This window comes from Cebidichthys violaceus, unplaced genomic scaffold (assembly GCF_023349555.1).
Source record: "Cebidichthys violaceus isolate CVI_PGR_0920_01 unplaced genomic scaffold, fCebVio1.0.p SCAF_11, whole genome shotgun sequence".
Taxonomy (NCBI): domain Eukaryota; kingdom Metazoa; phylum Chordata; class Actinopteri; order Perciformes; family Stichaeidae; genus Cebidichthys; species Cebidichthys violaceus.
In genome coordinates this window covers 1,337,618-1,357,443 of record NW_027176274.1, presented here as the reverse complement: position 1 = coordinate 1,357,443, position 19,826 = coordinate 1,337,618, and the positions used below count along the sequence as shown (strand labels likewise).

Below are 19,826 nucleotides of genomic sequence, written 5' to 3'. Positions count from 1 at the left end.
GGTGGTCACTAGAGAGAATGCAGCTTTGACACATGAAGCTCTGACTTCTCTCTCCAGAGGTTCAGAGATGAAGAAGTTGTTCAAATGTTCTTTGGTTCTCCTCCAGTACTCCAAACAGGTGGACTCCAGGTTCGGGGCCTACGTGTCCTGCGCCTCCCTCGTCTTTCTCTTCATCTGCTGCATCCAGATCGTCATCGTTCCACGGTGAGTTTACAGACACTAACATCACCTCCATCACCGATCAAAGGAGGAGCAGGGTGACAGTAGTCTAGCTCCTCACAGACACTTTCATGTTACCAAGCTGAGGACCATCATCATCATCATCATCACCATACATGTGTCCAATTCATGCTAATGCTATAGCATCCGCTATTATCTAAATAAGTGAGGCGATGAGAACTTGTAACAACCCAATTAGACTGTAAGTGATGACTCTGGATGTTTGAGTGGATATGCTGCAGGTCATGTTTTAAATACAGAAGGTGAGTGAGACAAAGAAACTATTTATTCATTTTCCTGAAGTATGCCTCAAATGTGAATTGATTTTTAAAGTGTGACTATATAATGTCTTTTGTGTCTCTTTATGACTTTTTGTATCTTTTGTCTTTTTATGACTTTTGTCTCTTTATGACTTTTTGTCTTTTTGTATCTTTTGTGTCTTTTTATGACTTTTGTCTTTTTATGACTATTGTCTTTTTATGACTTTTTGTATTTTTTGTCTTTTTGTGACTTTTGTCTTTTTATGACTTTTTGTATCTTTTGTGTCTTTGTATGACTTTTGTATCTTTTGTGTCTTTTATGACTTTTTGTGTCTTTTTATGTCTTTGTCTTTTTATGACTTTTGTATCTTTTGTGTTTTTTTTATGACTTTTGTCTTTTTTTTAATCTTTTATGACTTTTTGTATCTTGTTTGTTTTTTGTCTTTTTATGACTTATGTATTTTTATGACTGTTTGTATGTTTTGTGTCTTTTTCTGACTTTTGTATCTTTTGTCTTTTTATGACTTTTTATGTATTTTTGTATCTCTTTGTATCTTTTGTGTCTTTTATGACTTTTCATGTCTTTTTGTATCTTTTGTGTCTTTTTATGACTTTTTATGTCTTTTTGTATTTCTTTGTATCTTTTGTGTCTTTTTATGACTTTTCATGTCTTTCTGTATCTTTTGTGTCTTTTGTCTTTTTGTGACTTTTTGTCTTTTTGTGTCTTTTTATGACTTTTGTATCTTTTGTCTTTTTATGACTTTTGTCTTTTTTTTACAAAACCTTTTGTTTTTTGTCTTTTTGTGTCTTTTTGTGACTTTTTGTCTTTTTATGACTTTTGTATCTTTTGTGTTTTTTATGACTTTGATGTATTTTTATGACTTTTTGTATATTTTGTGTCTTTTGTCTTTTTGTGACTTTTTGTCTTTTTGTGTTTTTTATGATTTATGTATTTTTATGACTGTATATTTTGTGTCTTTTTATGACTTTTCATGTCTTTTTGTATCTTTTGTCTTTTTGTGACTTTTTGTGTCTTTTAATGTCTTTTTGTATCTTGTGTCTTTTTATGACTTCATGTCTTTTTGTATCTTTTGTGTCTTGTCTTTTTGTGACTTTTTGTCTTTTTGTGTCTTTTTATGACTTTTGTATCTTTTGTGTCTTTTTATGACTTTTTGTATCTTTTGTGTCTTTTTATGACTTTATGTCTTTTGGTATCTTTTGTGTCTTTTTATGTCTTTTTGTATCTTTTGTGTCTTTTTATGACTTTTCATGTCTTTTTGTATCTTTTGTCTTTTTGTGACTTTTTATGTCTTTTTGTCTTTTTATGACTTTTGTATCTTTGGTCTTTTTTTATGACTTTTATGTATTTTTATGACTTTTTGTGACTTTTTGTCTTTTTGTGTCTTTTTATGACTTTTGTATCTTTTGTGTCTTTTTATGACTTTTTGTATCTTTTGTGTCTTTTTATGACTTTTCATGTCTTTTTGTGTCTTTTTATGACTTTTCATGTCTTTTTGTATTTTTTGTCTTTTTGTGACTTTTTATGTCTTTTTGTCTTTTTATGACTTTTGTATCTTTGGTCTTTTTTTATGACTTTTATGTATTTTTATGACTTTTTATGACTTTTGTGTCTTTTTGTATCTTTTTATGACTTTTTATGACTTTCTATGACTTGTGTATCTTTTGTGTCTTTTTATGACTTTTTGTCTTGTTATGTCTTTTTCTGTCAACATCATGACGTCTTTGCTGTCGTCTGCAGCTCCAGTCTGATGATCGGCTTCTTCGTCACCTTCCTCGTCATCCTGACGGCGGTCATGTTCGTCTCCACGGTGTACTGCTGCTTTGGGGTGAGTCTCATAACACGAGTTGGGCTGGTTGTTGTTTTCATACATGAATCATCAGATGAATCTGTTTAGTCTTTCATCAGGTTTGACTGAAGTGAGTAAAGTCTACACAGTCTGCTCTTCACCTCGTTCCTCAGTGTAAAGCACTAGTCGATCAGTTCATCCAGAATCACTGCAGCTCAGCCTGCAGGACGTCAGAGAATGTGTCCTCTAACGTGTCCTCTAACGTGACCTCCTCTCTGCTCCCAGCTGTTCCCCGTCGCTCTGCAGACTCTCTCTAAGAGGATCGTTCAGTCCAGACTGAACAGCACCCTGGTGGGCGTCTTCACCATCGTCGTCGTCTTTCTCTCTGCTTTCATCAACATTGTGAGTTCAACACAATTTACCCCAAAAAGAGACAAATCGAGACCATTTTCATAATCTCAAAAGAACAACTTTCCACGTTCACCTCCTCCAGTTCACCTGCAGCAGTCTGGACCTGCGCAGCTGCATCGAGGCGGAGCTTAACGTCAGCGAGGCCGACGCGTGCCACGCCCACTTCCTCAACTACAGCCTGGACATGCAGCTGAGCCCGTGTGGAGACGACGCCCTCGTCTGCAGCTTACCTGAGGTACAGGTGCGCCCCGGTCTCTGGAGTCCGCCTCCTCGATTCCTTTGATCTCGGAGGAGACGAGGAAAGAGAGGAGTCGAGGAGGCGGTCGCCTCCGAGCGTCACTTTAGAGAGACGTCATTTAAATATGAGACATAGAGAAGCAGAGCACTTTCCTGCAGATGATTCAAACCGAGGCTTCTAAAGAAGCTGATGGGTCTGCAGCAGTGAAGCCAGAGAACAGTCAGCGTCTGTTGATTAAATACATCCGTCACCAATGTCACTGCAGCCTCGTTAACCACAGGAGCACAAAACACCGTCGAGCGTTAACGGTAACGTTAACGTTCATCAGTCTCGGGTTGAAAGGAGACGAACGAGTTCTATTGGTTGCGTCTCTTGTGGCCGTAAAGGGAAACCTCTTTATTGCTCTTGTAACGCTGGGAGACACTGGGCTGTAGGTTCTGAGGTGTCAGCGCTCCAGATGAGGGCCTTTGTTTGTGAGCAGCAGCAGCACAAAGTGAGGGTGACTGCAGGCGTAGATGTGAACGTCTGGCTCGCTCACCGCTGTGTAAATGAGCGGCGGTGTTGTGGGTTTATCGGCTGTTTTATAACACAGAACATAAAGCTTGACTGCCAGACATTAAACCCGCTCTCCGTCTCTCCGTCTCTCCGTCCCTCAGTACTTCTCGTCCTGCGTGCTGCTCAGCCTGCTGGCCTGCTCCGTCTTCCTGCAGATCAGCAGCATCGGGAAGCTCTTCCTCATGCTCTTCATCGAGCTGCTCTACGTGCTCGTCATGGAGGTGCCCAAAGTGAGCCTCTTCGACACCCAGGACCTGCTGGTGACGGCCAACGCCATCGGCGAGCGCACGAATGGAACAAGGTGAGACCGAAATGTCCATCGCCACGGAGACCGGAGGCGTCGCCTCCGTCATGTGATGAAGCTAACGGCATCATTATCACTGCTGGAACCACGCTAACGCTAACTAACTAAGATCTAGAGGGCAGCTTGTTCTTTGTGTCACAGTGTTCCTTCAGAGTTCATCTCTACACTCATACAGGAAAACCTAATGTGTGTGTGTGTGTGTGTGTCTGACCTCCAGCTGTGTGGTGGACTCTAAGGTTCCTCTGAAGATCGTGACCCCGGTGGTCATCACCGTCTTCGTGCTCGCCCTCTACCTTCACGCCCAGCAGGTGGAGTCCACGGCCAGACTCGACTTCCTCTGGAAGCTGCAGGTCAGTGTGTGTGTGTGTGTGTGTGTGTGTGTGTGTGTGTGTGTGTGTGTGTGTGTGTGTGTGTGTGTGTGTGTGTCCGTCGCCATCTTGGTATTTTTTGCAACCAGTGAACAGGAAGTGACCATATCTGGACGTAGAGACCTGTCAATCACTGTGTAGCCCCGCCCCTAAAGCATCCCCTGCTTTATGGTCTGTTTGACTCTAAATGGAGCATAATGTACTAAATGAACATCATGCTGTATTGAAGAAGACTGTAAACTAGAGATTGAGACCATAAACTCATGTTTACAATGTTTACTGAGGGAATAAATCAAGAGAGAAGTAGAGTCATTTTAGACTAGACTTCTATACAACCAGAGGAGTCGCCCCCTGCTGGACACTAGAGAGAATGCAGCTTTAACACGTGAAGCTCTGACTTCACTCTGCTGAACCGGAGGTTGTCGTCTGGTTTCAACAGGTGTTACAGATAGTCAGGTTCAAGAGGTTTATTATGTGTCGGCTGTAGTACATCTCGTTATCATCATCGTATCTTTTATAGACTTTTATCGGTAGATGCCAAGATATTTAACTGGATAATCGACCTGCTGGTGGCGCTACATAAAAAAGTCATTAGGGTTCATCCTCTGGGGACCACGGACATCTGTACCTACTTTTCATGGCAATCCATTTAACAGTCGTTGATATATCTCACTGTAAGAGTACTTTGTGCGTTGAACCCCCGACAGGCCACAGAGGAGAAGGAGGAGATGGAGGAGCTGCAGGCCTACAACCGCCGTCTGCTCCACAACATCCTGCCCAAAGACGTCGCCGCCCACTTCCTGCAGCGCGAGCGCCGCAACGACGAGCTCTACTACCAGTCGTGCGAGTGCGTGGCGGTCATGTTCGCCAGCATCAGCAACTTCTCAGAGTTCTACGTGGAGCTGGAGGCCAACAACGAGGGCGTGGAGTGTCTGCGGCTGCTCAACGAGATCATCGCCGACTTCGACGAGGTGAGACGGGAACAAAGATGAGCTGGTGTAATGTATATTGAGCATATATTGAGCATATACTGTCATAAATGAGCAGATATGAAGTGTGATGAGGCCGGTAGTAATGTGATATCAGCTGTGGACAGACGGACAGACACGCACGCACGATCAAATGCATGATAATAAAAAATAATCTTCGACTCATTAAATGTTTTGCTACTAATAAATAGATGAGATAAATATATATTTGTTATAATACGGTTGTTTTTATGGATCTTTAACATCAGATCATCAGTGAGGACCAGTTCCGCCAGCTGGAGAAGATCAAGACCATCGGCTCCACCTACATGGCGGCCTCCGGCCTCAACGACTCCACCTACGACAAGGTCGGCCGCTCGCACATCCGCGCGCTGGCGGACTACGCCATGAGGATGATGGACCAGATGAAGTACATCAACGAGCACTCCTTCAACAACTTCAAGATGAAAATAGGTGATTTTTAATAAATACCGTTTCATCAAGCAGGTTATTGTAGGATAAACTGTCATATTGATCTGTTTTTGATTATTTGTATTATTCGTTAATCGTTAAACGTTCTCAGGTCTCAACATCGGCCCCGTGGTCGCCGGTGTGATCGGAGCCCGGAAGCCTCAGTACGACATCTGGGGGAACACGGTGAACGTGGCGAGTCGCATGGACAGCACAGGAGTACCGGAGAGGATCCAGGTGAAGATCATATTCATAAGTGTTAATAAAGAGCTGTAATATATAAATATACATATAAGTCTCAACAGAGGTAAATGAGATCATTAGAGCTGCAACCAACGATTATTTTCATTGTCGATTATTTCCTCGATTAATTGATTTGGTCTATAAGATGACTCCGTCCTCAAATGTCTTCGGAGTAAAGAAACAAAAAATATTCATATTTCTTTAAAAAATTACTCAAACCAATTACCGAGATTATTTTAACGGTTGACAACTAATTGATTATTAACATTTGCAGCCGTATAGATCATTTTAGAATATTTTTAAAAATAGTTAGATAACGTTACTTAATTTTTGAAAAGCACACATTTTTTATTGTGTTGTTTTAAAGACGTAACACAGCAGGAGTAATTACATTATTACATTATTAAATTAAAAGTGACCACCAGATACACATTTTTATTCATCCATCACTTAAAGTTATGCCGATATTTGGTGATAAATGTCACTAAAAATCATCCTTTGTTAGTAATAAGGATGTGCATTTTCTCAGTAATAATTTATTCTATTACACGAGTCAAAGACAGAGTTTAACAAAAGTGAATATTAATGCTGAATGACTCATTAAAGCAGCTCAACATGTCTGAAGAACGTATGCACATTAGATGAATTTCCAATCTGTCCCCAAAATAGCTTCAAGATAACGGAGAAGAGAGTCCGTTCACTTTAATGAAAGACATTAATTAAAAGCGTCTATATTGGTTTTGCTCCATCAGATGTGAAATCATTCAAGTTTAATAACTTAAGCTTCTTTGAACAGAACAAAATATAATGAGCACCGGAGTTTACTGATGAACGTGAACGTGACGCAAGATCAACACTACGATTATATATATATATATATATATATATATATATATATATATATATATATATATATATATATATATTATTATGATGTAGACCTCGTCTACATACGGACGATTATCTTTAGTCTTCACAGACACACAAGCTGAGAAGCCTTTAAAATGCAGTTTTAACTCGACTTGTTGGTCAAATAGAAGCTCTTTGACCAAAATAAAACACTTAGCATATAAATAGATTATATTATAGTTTATTGTTAGTGTATAACCAGAACAAAAAACTTTAATCTGACATTTTAAGTGATTAACACTCATTTTATTTTGGTTTTTGGCCGCTTTATGTTTTGGTGAAGTGAGAAAATGACGGTTTGGACTTCATGGTGTTAAAAAATGACTTTTATGTTTTTAACATCAAGACGACACAAAGAGTTGATGAAGTTATAATAGTATAAAACTATAACTTTTTATTAAACTCACACTGACATTTCCTCGTTTAACCCCTTTCATGGGTTTTTAATTGTTACATTTTTACGTCAGTTTGGCTGTGGTAATGAGTACGGCAAACATTTTGAGTTTTTATTTAAAAATCTTTAAAAGATAATAAGTCTGTAATAAACTGTGCAGACCCCTAAGGACAGAAATGTCCCATTAAAGCCACCGTGTTCATGAATATTGGGTAGTTATGAAGTTTTAAATAAAATAATATTAATATATAATATTTTTATTACATTTTCTTGACATCCGCGCAGCTTTTTTGAAAGTGATGCACAACTGAGTGAAGTGTTTTTATCTGCGTAAGCAAAGGCAGAACGATGATAAACACATGATAATATGAAGAGCCTGTACACTCATTTCCTTTCCTTTCCTCCGTCCTCAGGTGACCGCTGACATGTACCAGGTGCTGAGCTCCTACAACTACACCCTGGAGTACAGAGGTCTGGTCACAGTCAAGGGAAAAGGAGAGATGATGACTTACTTCCTCACCAGTGGACCCTCGACCAGTTAACCTCAACTCAGTGAGAAATGGACTCACCGTGGGGGGGGGGGGGTTGTAGCCTCTGACGGGCTCGTGGACCTCTGATAGTTTACGGCGGACTGAGACGGACTCCTCGCAGCGCCGATTCCTTTCCTTAAACTGAGGCCACGTGGAGGACGGATGAGGAGATTCCTCTCCAAAGCTCAGACTATGAGGCCCAGCCAGACCTGAATCTGAGACCAAAGATGTCCAACCAGAGCGTAAAGACAGATGTTGTGAGTCTCAGTCCCTAACAGGAGGAATGTTCTCGAAGAGATTTCATCTGTTCAGAGGGTCCTCTCTCTGCTGAACGTGTTTATGTATTTTGATTTAATGTGCTGTAGGTTTAAACACATTTCCGTCCATGTCGTCGTGGTCCAGGTATGAATCTCTAAAGTTAACCAGCACCACGGCACTAGTCCGTCCTCGTATCGATGTATCTGACCACGTCGGTAATCAACAGATTGAGGTGGAGAACGTCCCTCAGAGACCAGAAAAACTTCTCGTCAGACGCATTAATTTCACAAAGGAACACCACAATATCATCAGCGTACAAACAAATTAAACACACACCACGGTATCGTCAGCGTACAATCACACTAAACACACACCGCGGTATCGTCAGCGTACAAACACACTAAACACACACCGCGGTATCGTCAGCGTACAAACACACTAAACACACACCGCGGTATCGTCAGCGTACAAACACACTAAACACACACCGCGGTATTGTCAGCGTACAAACACACTAAACACACACCGCGGTATCGTCAGCGTACAAACACACTAAACACACAGAGGGGATGTCAAAGAAGAGCTTTTTTCTAATCTTTGACATTTTGTATTTTGACATTCAGAACACCAAACAAACCCTATCAGATATTTTCAGATTCTATATTTTGTACATTAATATATTAGAGAGCTATCTATAAAACACCGATGTGTATTCAGATGTGCAAACTGTCTCACTCTCATGTTGGGATGTCAGAGGTCTGGTGTTAGCGTAGCGTCACGGCTAATGTACCGTTTAGCCCCTGAACGCCCCCTTTTTTTTCCCGCTCTTTCGTCTTCTACCGAGGTGGGCGGTTTTTAGATCTGCGGGAAGTTAAACCGTTTTCTGATTATTTCAAACCGAGTGCACTTTGAACGGCAGACGAGGACGAGGCGATTGCGACCCCCCCTTCTTCTTCTTGCTCAATCAGATGGTACGACCCAATGAATGTCCAACGATCTCCGCTGAGGCCTTTAATATGAACTTTACACTGAGGACGGTGGTGATGCTCATCCTGTGGACAGACGTGTGCTCTTTTATCTGCTGTTCTGTTCTTTTCTCTTCAGTATTACCGCGTTTCTCAGCATGTCGTCAGACAACCTGCCGCTCTCATTAGATGTCTCTTGTCTTGTTTATTACCAAACACTACAGCTGGTTCTGTTTGTCTTGGCTGATCACAGAAAACAGTCGTCGGTAAACATCTGGACTGTCGAGAACATCGAGATCGAAGCTTAAAGGATAAGACGAGCGACATATGATTTTTATTGTTCGTCAACAAATCTTATGAGGAAAACTAAATCATCAAAGTTTTGACTTCTACTCTTCTATTTGTTCCTGGAGACACGAACAGCATTAATTATAGTTTTACGTTGTTTATATATAATTACAATTAAAAAACAAAAAACTCTTGTGTAAATAGAAAATAATAAAAAAGACAATTACACATACAAATATGTAGTATTTTAATAATTAATAGTAACATTTTTATATAATTAAAGCTCACAGAGCTACTGGCCAATCAGAGGTCCTGCTGCTTCTTTGTGGGTTGGACTTGAATTAGTTTTTGGTGACACGTCTTTAAAATGTACCTGATGGAAATGGAATTTAAAAAGTTATATTTAAGAGAATTTTAAAAAATGTGACATTTTAAAAATTATATTATATGATGCTTTAAAGTCAGAATTAAGAAAAGTGAAACAAATGTAAACGTATCATTGTTTTATAATAATTTAAATGCAAATATAATTAAACACATAACAGCTTTTAAATATGAGATGTAGAGAGTTTTGCTACACAGGCAACAACCGTTCACTGATCAATGTATTGATCAGTGTGATCAATACACTGATGATTTGTCTTTTCATAGGATATCTTAATATATATATATATATATATATATATGTATAATCATATAAATATATAATATATATGTATATCATATATATACATTAACAGCAGTCTTATCCGTTAAACGTTGATGGTTCTGCAGAGAGAAACTCGTCGTTCAGTCCAGATGTTTTCTGCTTTGAGCTCGTAGAATGAACTGGTCCACTCTGGTGGTCCTACTGGTCCACTCTGGTGGTCTCGTGTTTCTTAATGTTCTACTGGAACCATTCTACTCACCACAGCTGCGACTCTCCAGCGTCCGTCCATCAGACTCACTGAAGCCGGTTCCTCGCCGGCTCCTTTTCTTTCTCCTCTCTGTTGTGCAGAAATGTTTCGTTAGAGAACGTCAGAGGTTTGATCTCTGCAGCGCTGGATCTTCATGAATATGACGGTTTGTTTCTGTTGTCATGCCAAACACTATGCTCCTTTCTTCTTCTTTTTTACCGTCAAATAAACTGCTGAGATGTTTCACAGGTACGACGTGAGTCCACCTCTGTTCTGCATCGACCGCCTGTTGTTCGTAATAACACATTCACATGAACGAAAGCTTCTCACTCTTTATAACGCCTCAGCTGAGGTTCTGTCTTTAGTCCATTAACACTCAGAAGTACGACGTCAAGCAAACGCTCCTCAAACAGCATCTATGTGTTTAATACGTTGTTTAAATATTACAATTAAAAACCACAAACTCTTGTGTAAATAGAAAATAAAAGACAATTAGACATAAAACTATATATTAGTATTTTAATACTGAATAGTAATATTTGTATATAATCTGAGTCTGGTGATGTTTGGGCCTTTAGATCAAAGTAAGAGAAATGTTTCTTCTACAACAGAAAGGAGATCTTCACCACATTAGGAGAAGATGTCTCCTGTTTCATCATGACGTCCACAGTTTAACACCATGACGTCCACAGTTTAACACCATGACGTCCACAGTTTAACACCATGACGTCCACAGTTTAACACCATGACGTCCACAGATTAACACCATGACGTCCACAGTTTAACATCATGACGTCCACAGATTAACATCATGACGTCCACAGTTTAACACCATGACGTCCACAGATTAACACCATGACGTCCACAGTTTAACATCATGACGTCCACAGATTAACACCATGACGTCTACAGATTAACATCATGACGTCCACAGTTTAACATCATGACGTCCACAGATTAACACCATGACGTCCACAGATTAACGTCCACAGTGAGGTGGAGTCATGCTCTGAGCTGAGAGTCTCACCGACAGATGGCAGCAGCGCTGCACCACATCTCCTCTTCATCATCACCATCACTTTGTTTATGATGGAAGAGACGGAAGCTACATGCTAATCGGATGATTAGCGCCCCGAGTGCCGCATCATCCATTACGGCTTTAATATCCATATTTATACAGAAGTCAGATCGCTGCTCATTCATGAGGAACCGACCGGCTGATTGACGGTTGAAGGGAGAACCTGTGACGAGCATCTGAGTGTTCCACAGGAACCTAAGCTCTACTTTTGTTTTTTTTAGGGGAACTCAAGCAAACGGAGCAAAAACGAAATCCTCACCAAACGATTTTAAGCTTTGCCTCAAATAAACATTCAGTCGTAGCGCGATGAGTTCAAATGGAGCTTCAAGTAGTCGACACTTTACACCTGCAGCTCCCATTATACACACACACACACACACACACACACACACACACACACACACACACACACACACACACACACACACACACACACACACACACACACACACACACACACACACACACACACACACACACAATTAAACTGACATCTGGAGGAAATTGCCGTTTCTGCTAATGAGGCGGTGATAAACAACATCTTGTATGTATATAAATATATATATAGATATAGATATCGTGCTGTAAGTGGTTCCTGAAAGGTGTCCCAGCTGAATGTGGAGGTGAGGAACTGTGCTGCTCCAGAGAGATGAGTGAACTTCAGTGACATGTGGTCAGAGAGCTTTGAAGGTTTCTTTAAATCATAAATGAAGCGACGACGGAACAGAAACACGTCAGAGAACAGATGTTGAGCTGAACGTCTTTAATGATCCTCCTGAAACAAGAGCAGAGATGTTCCAGTGGACCGAAGAGGACCAGATCACACCGGGAAGAACCACGCTTTAAATCAAACATTTCACATCTTCATCTGCTGATATCAAATACAAAAAGCACAACAACACATCAAGGTTCTCAGCAGTTCACTCCCAGACTCAGATGAAGCAGTGACTCACCGGTCCTGTTCCTCACATTCCCTGTGAGTGTGAACACAAAGAGTTCTGGTTCTGATCCAGTTTGTGAACGCAGCCATGAGGTCATGTAGGCGTGGTGCCGCTCAGAGAGCTCAGAGCATGAATCACAAGAATCACATGGACCAGATGGACCCGAAGCTCAAGTGAGCTTCTCATGAACAATGAAACAATGAAACCATGAGTCACTGACTCACTGAGTGACTCAGTGAGTCAGTGAGTCCTCCAGTGGTTTGGTGGTGTTGGAGGGAATGTTTGCTTAGTGTGGTGATGAAATCAGTGTACCTGCAGCACACAGGTAGGGGGTCGGTATTAATCCTGCAGCTGGAGTCACTGTGTGACGACTAGACGTCAGTCTGCTAAAACATATCAAACATAGCAAACATACAATAAGGAAGAGTCAAGAAACAACAAAGGAAATGATCAACTCTACAGATGTTCATCCGTCAGTCATCAATAAATAAACTCATGGTCTTAATGAGTGATCTGATGACAGTATGGACTAAATGAGGGCAGCGTTGCATAGTTTATAAACCAAGACCTGAACCAGAGTCCTGCACCGGGTTCAGGTCCACACGAGCAAAAAAGAAAGTGCATGAAAAACAAAAGACATGAAACACATGAACGATGAAATGAAGGTCCAGTAATTTAGTCGTTTTATGTTCATCTCTCCAAAGAATGAATATGATAAGTCCTCTGCAACGACAAACAGATTAGTGTGTTTAATGTTCAAAGGACTGGATGCATGCAGGACTCCTGACTTCAACGATGGCTGAACTAGAACCTCATCAGACAGGGTGGGGGGGGGGGGGACGTCCCGAATCGATCCGATGAAGTCCAAAGACGTCCACGCTGAGATGTGTCCACTGGGCCGTTTGGTCGTTCCTCCCTGAAGCGGGAGCTTTAGTCCTCGGCGCCGTCTCTCCAGAACACGAGGGCCGACGGCCCGTTGGGTTCTCAGGGTACGGCTAAATAAAAAAAGGTTCCTCCGGGTACGGCTAAATAAAAAATGTTCCTCGTCAGACGTTGTAGTCGGGCGCTTTGCCCAGCGGCTGCCTCAGCTTGATCTGCAGCGTCATGAAGGCTCCCACCGCCACGTGGAACAGGACCTGCCACACGTTCCTCAGCTCAGACAGATACATGTTGGACAGACAGATGAGCGCCAGAGCCAGGAAGGACTTGCTGTTCCTCCACACGGAGAAGTAGAAGAACAGGTAGCACTGAAAGAACATGGAACCGTGAGAACACAGAACCGTGAGAACACAGAACCTTGAGAACACAGAACCTTGAGAACCAGGTTTGTCTAGAAACACACTCTACATTTTAAAGCTGCTGCAGGTTGAGAGCAGGATTAAGAACATTTTGTGAACGGTGGTCGACCCTGTGTAGCCCCGCCCCTAACCCTCCCCTGCCTCGTGGTGGTGTTGCTGGCGTCGGTGGAGCGGTGAAGTGCAGCGCCGTCAGTCAGCAGAGCATCACTTACCTGATACAGACAGGCCGCCGTCCCCAGGAAGAAGGCAATCACGTAGTTAAAGTCTTCATCGTCGTTCTGCAGACGAGGAGGACAGACGGGTTCAGTTTGTTAGGTTATTTTATTAATAACCTGTTTGAATTTAGTTGTAAATATATAAATGTAAAAAATAATAGTTTTATTAATCACTTATTGATTGTATTGAAGCTGTAAAAGTGTTATATTTTATTGTTATTTTATGATTTTTGTTTGTATTTCTGAAGTTCTTGTTCTGTCATGAGACGTTCCCCCCCCCCCACACACACACACACACACACACACACACACACACACACACACACACACACACACACACACACACACACACACACACACACACACACAGTTCAACCTGCTGTCTGAGGAGACTCCTCCACTCCTCCACCAGCTTGTGTTGGTGGAGGAGGAGGTGGTGTCATCTCACCTGCAGGATGCTCTCAATGGCGTGGACTCCTCTCAGCAGGTTGAGGCCTCCACACAGGACGCTGAGGACACAGGACACGATGCCGGACAGAGTCACCGGCTCCAACATCTGGGAGGGAGCTGGAGGAAGGAAAGGAGACAAGGTTACATCCTCAGCTGTAACGTGTAGCTCTTACAATCTGCATTTCATCGTCTCTGCTGTGTAGCTACAACTGGTGTGATTGGTCTTTATTCACTATTCATAACCTCATCTATTTAGTCCATACATGTGTCTGAATATCCATCTGTAGAACACGTTGAATTGTCTTTTTTTATGTCTCTGGAAGCAGATTTCCTTCAAAAAGGACAAAACACACACTTCTCCTGGACAGTAATTATGTATAAAGACTATAATGTTGAAGATAAAAGGATAAATCTCTCACACTCTCTCTCTCTCTCTCTCTCTCTCTCTCACACACACACACACACACACACACACACACACACACACACACACACACACACACACACACACACACACACACACACACACACACACACACACACACACACACACACACACACACACACACACACACACACGTCTTAAATCCTCTGACTTCATAAATATTCTGTTATCAGATTAGCATAAACTTCATCCTCAGGACAACATGATTCATGTTCAGAGGAAAACCTGAGACTGACAAGGAGGCCCGACAGGAAGAGAACAGAGCGCGTGCGTGTGTGTGTGTGTGTGTGTGTCCTACTGATGTTTTTGTATTTGGAGGCGGAGCGTGCTGAGAACCCGTTGACGGCCTGCAGGTCCTCAGCAGACAGCTGGTACGGAGGTCTCAGCCTGATCTCCGTCTGCATGTCAGCCAGGTTGATCTTGGTGGACAGAGAGCGAGGACTGTTGTAGCGCTGCTTGGTCTTCTGGATGAAGGTGTCTGAGGGACCAAGGACAACAACAGGAGCTCAATCCTATGTACACTGTGACGTTAACGTTAAACTTTATTTACACTGTGACGTTAACGTTAAACTTTATTTACACTGTGACGTTAACGTTAAACTTTATTTACACTGTGACGTTAACGTTAAACTTTATTTACACTGTGACGTTAACGTTAAACTTTATTTACACTGTGATGTTAACGTTAAACTTTATTTACACTGTGACGTTAACGTTAAAACTTTATTTACACTGTGATGTTAACGTTAAACTTTATTTACACTGTGATGTTTAACGTTAAACTTTATTTACACTGTGACGTTAACGTTAAACTTTATTTACACTGTGACGTTAACGTTAAACTTTATTTACACTGTGACGTTAACGTTAAACTTTATTTACACTGTGACGTTAACGTTAAACTTTATTAACACTGTGACGTTAACGTTAAACTTTATTTACACTGTGACGTTAACGTTAAAACTTTATTTACACTCTGATGGTTAACGTTAAAACTTTATTTACACTGTGATGTTAACGTTAAACTTTATTTACACTGTGATGTTTAACGTTAAACTTTATTTACACTGTGACGTTAACGTTAAACTTTATTTACACTGTGACGTTAACGTTAAACTTTATTTACACTGTGACGTTAACGTTAAACTTTATTTACACTGACGTTAACGTTAAACTTTATTTACACTGTGACGTTAATGTTAAACTTTATTTACACTGTGACGTTAACGTTAAACTTTATTTACACTGTGATGGTTAACGTTAAACTTTATTTACACTGTGATGGTTAACGTTAAACTTTATTTACACTGTGACGTTAACGTTAAAACTTTATTTACACTGGGACGTTAACGTTAAACTTTATGTACACTGTGACGTTAACGTTAAAACTTTATTTACACTGTGAAGTTAACGTTTAAACTTTATTTACACTGTGATGTTAACGTTTAAACTTTATTTACACTGTGATGTTAACGTTAAACTTTATTTACACTGTGACGTTAACGTTAAAACTTTATTTACACTGTGAAGTTAACGTTTAAACTTTATTTACACTGTGATGTTAACGTTTAAACTTTATTTACACTGTGATGTTAACGTTAAACTTTATTTACACTGTGACGTTAACGTTAAAACTTTATTTACACTGTGACGTTAACGTTAAACTTAATTACACTGTGATGTTAACGTTAAAACTTTATTTACACTGTGATGTTAACGTTAAACTTTATTTACACTGTGATGTTAACGTTAAACTTTATTTACACTGTGATGTTAACGTTTAAACTTTATTTACACTGTGATGTTAACGTTAAACTTTATTTACACTGTGATGTTAACGTTAAAACTTTATTTACACTGTGAAGTTAACGTTAAACTTTATTTACACTGTGATGTTAACGTTAAACTTTATTTACACTCTGATGGATAATGTTAAACTTTATTTACACTGTGATGTTAACGTTAAACTGTCATCGCTCACCAAACTCGATAAAGGAGTACGGCCTCACGGCGCTCCCGATGCGTTTGGGGTCGTAGGTGACGATGAACTCCTTCTGCAGCTCGTCCAGGAAGCAGAAGGCCAGAACGTTTGGGTAGTTAGAGGTGCAAACCATCAGATATCCAACACCCAGAGCACTTGTAAAACTGAAACACACACACAGAGACAGAGACAGAGAGACTCATAACTATACCTTCTTCCTCACGTCGGTTTGATTAAAGTGAGTAGAAAGTAAAGAGCCCTTTTTAAAGTGACCAAACATTATGAACAGCGTCTCATGCGTCCTACTTGACGTTGTACGGTCCGGTCTTCAGCGTGCAGCGGTCGGGGAACTGTCCGAGCTTCTTGGAGAGACCCTTGAGGTGTCTCTTGGTGTCCTGCAGCTCTTTGTCCTGCTCGTAGTCCGTGGACGCAGAGAGAGGGAGGCCGTCTCTGACCCGAACCACGGAGGCAAACAGCACCGTCGACATCTTACAGCTCAGGCAGTCTCACTGAAGCCCTGCGCGCGCGCACACAGACACACACACACACACACACACACACACACACACACGCGCACACACACACACAGACACACAGACACACAGACACCCCAATAGTTAAAGCAATAAAAAGCAGCTGTTAGTCAGGCTGCACACTAATCTAAATGACCAGAAAACGTCTTTTTAGTACAATTAAATCAACATCATTTAATTCAATATATCTGCCTCAGATTAAAGACATGTCCTATGTACACATCATCATATACAGCTGCTTCATCAGATATGCATCCTGTGACACATTCAATATGAATATGTTATGATGCTCAAAAAGAACCATGGACAGCTCCTCATGCTGAATGAAGGGGCAGAGACAGACAGACAGACGGAGAGACGGACAGAGAGAGAGATACAGAAAGAGAGAGAGACACAGACAGACAGAGACACAGACAGAGAGACAGACAGACACAGAGAGACACAGAGAGAGAGACAGACAGACACAGAGAGACAGAAAGAGAGACACAGACAGACACAGAGGGAGAGACAGACAGACACAGAGAGACAGAGAGACACAGACAGACACAGAGGGAGACACAGACAGACACAGAGAGAGAGAGAGACAGACAGACACAGAGAGACAGACAGAGAGACACAGACAGACACAGAGAGACACAGACAGAGACAGATATACACAAATCAGACTCAAACATGAAGTGACTCAACATTAACGGTTGAACAAACCTAAAGAACAGGAAGACGTTACGACTGCGGGTTGACAGAGGAGAGGCGTTGCTAGCTAGCTAGCCTAATGTAGCTACGGAAATAGTAGGTTTATCTACCGTAAACGTGACATATAATGACGTAAAACGTAACGCATTGGCTCGCTACAAGTGTCGTGTTTCCTACCATGTTTCTAACATGTTTTAAAATATAAAGAACGTTTAAAATGTAAGCCAACTAGCTACACCACACCGGGTTAGCCAGCTAGCCACCCGTTAGCAGCGATTTGCATTAGCTTGCTCGCAGATCAATTTCCCTGCAGCTAGCGTTAGCAGGCTAACGAGCTAACAGCTAGCTAGCTACTCGTACGTAACGCACGCGACTCAAAGGCACAACGTTAATATAAATATAGAATAAAAATTACCCAAAACGAGTGTAGCATCATGTGGACATCTGTCATGTGCAGCTGTGCTAGGCGGCTAGCTAACGCTCTTTATAGTAGCGCGTTGACGTGGCTGTGACGCTGTGCATTGTGGGTGAAGAAAAGCCTCTCATCAGCATCACGTCTGTTGAAATTAATGAATAAAACACCAGAAATTAATATTTACATGAAATTCAACATGTAGTTTTATTCTGAAAAAAAATCATATAAAAATATTAAATGGATTGAAGTAGAAGTACACAAAGGTAGGATTATGTAAGCTGTGTATATATATATATATATATATATATATATATATATATATATATATATATATATATATATATATATATCGTCTTATCAAATATAAACATAATTTAAAAAATTAAATAAAATCTTAAATGGATATTGTTTCTTATAAAGTCTCTTGTTTATATTTATTTATCATTTATTTGTTTTATTAATGTTCTTGTTGGGTTCATTCAAATATAACGTTAACAACAATATTTTTTGTGGAACATTGTGGTGAAAAAATGTATAATATTTAAAAATGTTATCTTCTATTTTCATTTATTTATGTAGCCTACATATTTATTTTTCCTTATTTATTTAGTTTAGTGTTTTTTCTTCTCTAATTTGAGTTTTAATAATAATTAAATAACCAGCAGCAAAATAGTTCTTACAATTAAATTTGTGGTTTATTTTTTTATGGATTTTTGCTTATTTTATCATAATTATATTATATATTGCTTTTATTGATTACTTTGGCAATAACAACCTAATTAAACGACATATTATGTATTTAAATTTGAATAGTGTGAATTGTTTAATTTAATCATATATCCCACAGCCTATGAGAGATATGACACAGGGCCAATTAACTAGATTATGTTGTTCAACATCTTAACATTATAATTATAATCTATATATATTATAATTACATCGTCAGCGTCTTAAACCAGGACAAAAAATACCAAAACATGAAGATCATCTACTGTAGAGCTCTTTAAAGGAGACAGTAAACAGTGAGCTCCTGCAGCATATCTCCCTTCGTTAATATTCATGAGCTCATTAACGTGATGTTATAACAGATATGATAGAGTCTCATAATTTAGATTTTTAATTACATCTCTTTATTCTCTCTTCTTCTCTTTTCCCGTCTGAAAGCCTTAAAACAAATCGTCCCTTCTCCCGCGAGCAGCCGAAGATTTATTCTAATGTAGAAATTAAAATAACATGAAAAATGAATAATGCGTCGATACCCGAGCTTCTTTACTGCTAGAAATAGAAACAGGACGTCCTCCGACATCAGCAGTCTCCTCTCCTCTCCTCTCCTCTCCTCTCACTCGTTTCCTCTGAGAAGGAGAAGAAGACACAACCGAGGAAAGAAGGAAAGAAAAACACAACGCAGAGACGGTTACAGGCCTCATCCCTCACACCTCCCCAGAGCCTGTGTGTGTGTGTGTGTGTGTGTGTGTGTGTGTGTGTGTGTGTGTGTGTGTGACAGCTTGATGAATAGCCACAGGTCTCAGCCAGTGTTCAGGTTTTTAGAGGAAGGCAGAGCCGTCATTCACTGTGACAGACACTAAACTGAGGTCTCTTTCTCCGGATGTCATCGTTACTCGTTTCACACCTGGAGCTCACTATGACATATATGTATGTATGTATATATATATATATATATATATATATATA

The 19,826-nt window shown here is 40.4% G+C and overlaps 2 protein-coding genes across 6 annotated transcripts in view; one reads left to right on the top strand and one right to left on the bottom strand.

Annotated features, from left to right (window-relative positions):
* The window catches only part of adcy5 (adenylate cyclase 5), a 56,384-nt gene extending 46,047 nt beyond the window's left edge, over positions 1–10,337 (top strand). For all 4 annotated transcript variants that reach the window (XM_068736747.1, XM_068736737.1, XM_068736728.1 and 1 more), the window contains 10 exons: positions 107–204; positions 2,239–2,326; positions 2,573–2,689; positions 2,781–2,933; positions 3,593–3,792; positions 4,013–4,145; positions 4,871–5,134; positions 5,401–5,605; positions 5,715–5,839; positions 7,562–10,337. In XM_068736747.1, coding sequence (XP_068592848.1) covers positions 107–204; positions 2,239–2,326; positions 2,573–2,689; positions 2,781–2,933; positions 3,593–3,792; positions 4,013–4,145; positions 4,871–5,134; positions 5,401–5,605; positions 5,715–5,839; positions 7,562–7,690 — 1,512 coding nt within the window. In that variant the 3' untranslated portion in view covers positions 7,691–10,337. The remainder of the gene's footprint in view (positions 1–106; positions 205–2,238; positions 2,327–2,572; positions 2,690–2,780; positions 2,934–3,592; positions 3,793–4,012; positions 4,146–4,870; positions 5,135–5,400; positions 5,606–5,714; positions 5,840–7,561) is intronic.
* A 1,574-nt stretch (positions 10,338–11,911) lies between these two features.
* Positions 11,912–18,226, bottom strand: sec22a (SEC22 homolog A, vesicle trafficking protein). Of its 2 annotated transcripts, none has more exons than XM_068736701.1 (7): positions 18,135–18,226; positions 16,800–17,010; positions 16,494–16,657; positions 14,811–14,990; positions 14,066–14,184; positions 13,615–13,680; positions 11,912–13,351 (listed from the first exon to the last, which is right to left on the bottom strand). In XM_068736701.1, exons 2-7 carry the CDS (start codon positions 16,979–16,981, stop codon positions 13,151–13,153), a joined length of 912 nt encoding a protein of 303 aa, XP_068592802.1. In that variant the 5' UTR covers positions 16,982–17,010; positions 18,135–18,226; the 3' UTR covers positions 11,912–13,150. The 2 variants fall into 2 exon arrangements, with proteins under 2 accessions (XP_068592802.1, XP_068592809.1); XM_068736708.1 differs by lacking the exon at positions 18,135–18,226 and adding an exon at positions 17,732–17,918.
* Positions 18,227–19,826: the final 1,600 nt, after the last annotated feature.

What these genes read in the sequence shown, in the direction of transcription:
- sec22a (XM_068736701.1), bottom strand. Translation starts at nt 16,981, where the DNA reads ATGTCGACGGTGCTGTTTGCCTCCGTGGTTCGGGTCAGAGACGGCCTC. An exon ending in GTACTCCTTTATCGAGTTTG is followed by an intron (nt 14,991 to 16,493) that starts GTGAGCGATGAC and finishes TTGGTCCCTCAG; the next exon opens with ACACCTTCATCCAGAAGACC. An exon ending in CTCCAAATACAAAAACATCA is followed by an intron (nt 14,185 to 14,810) that starts GTAGGACACACA and finishes TCCTTCCTCCAG; the next exon opens with CTCCCTCCCAGATGTTGGAG.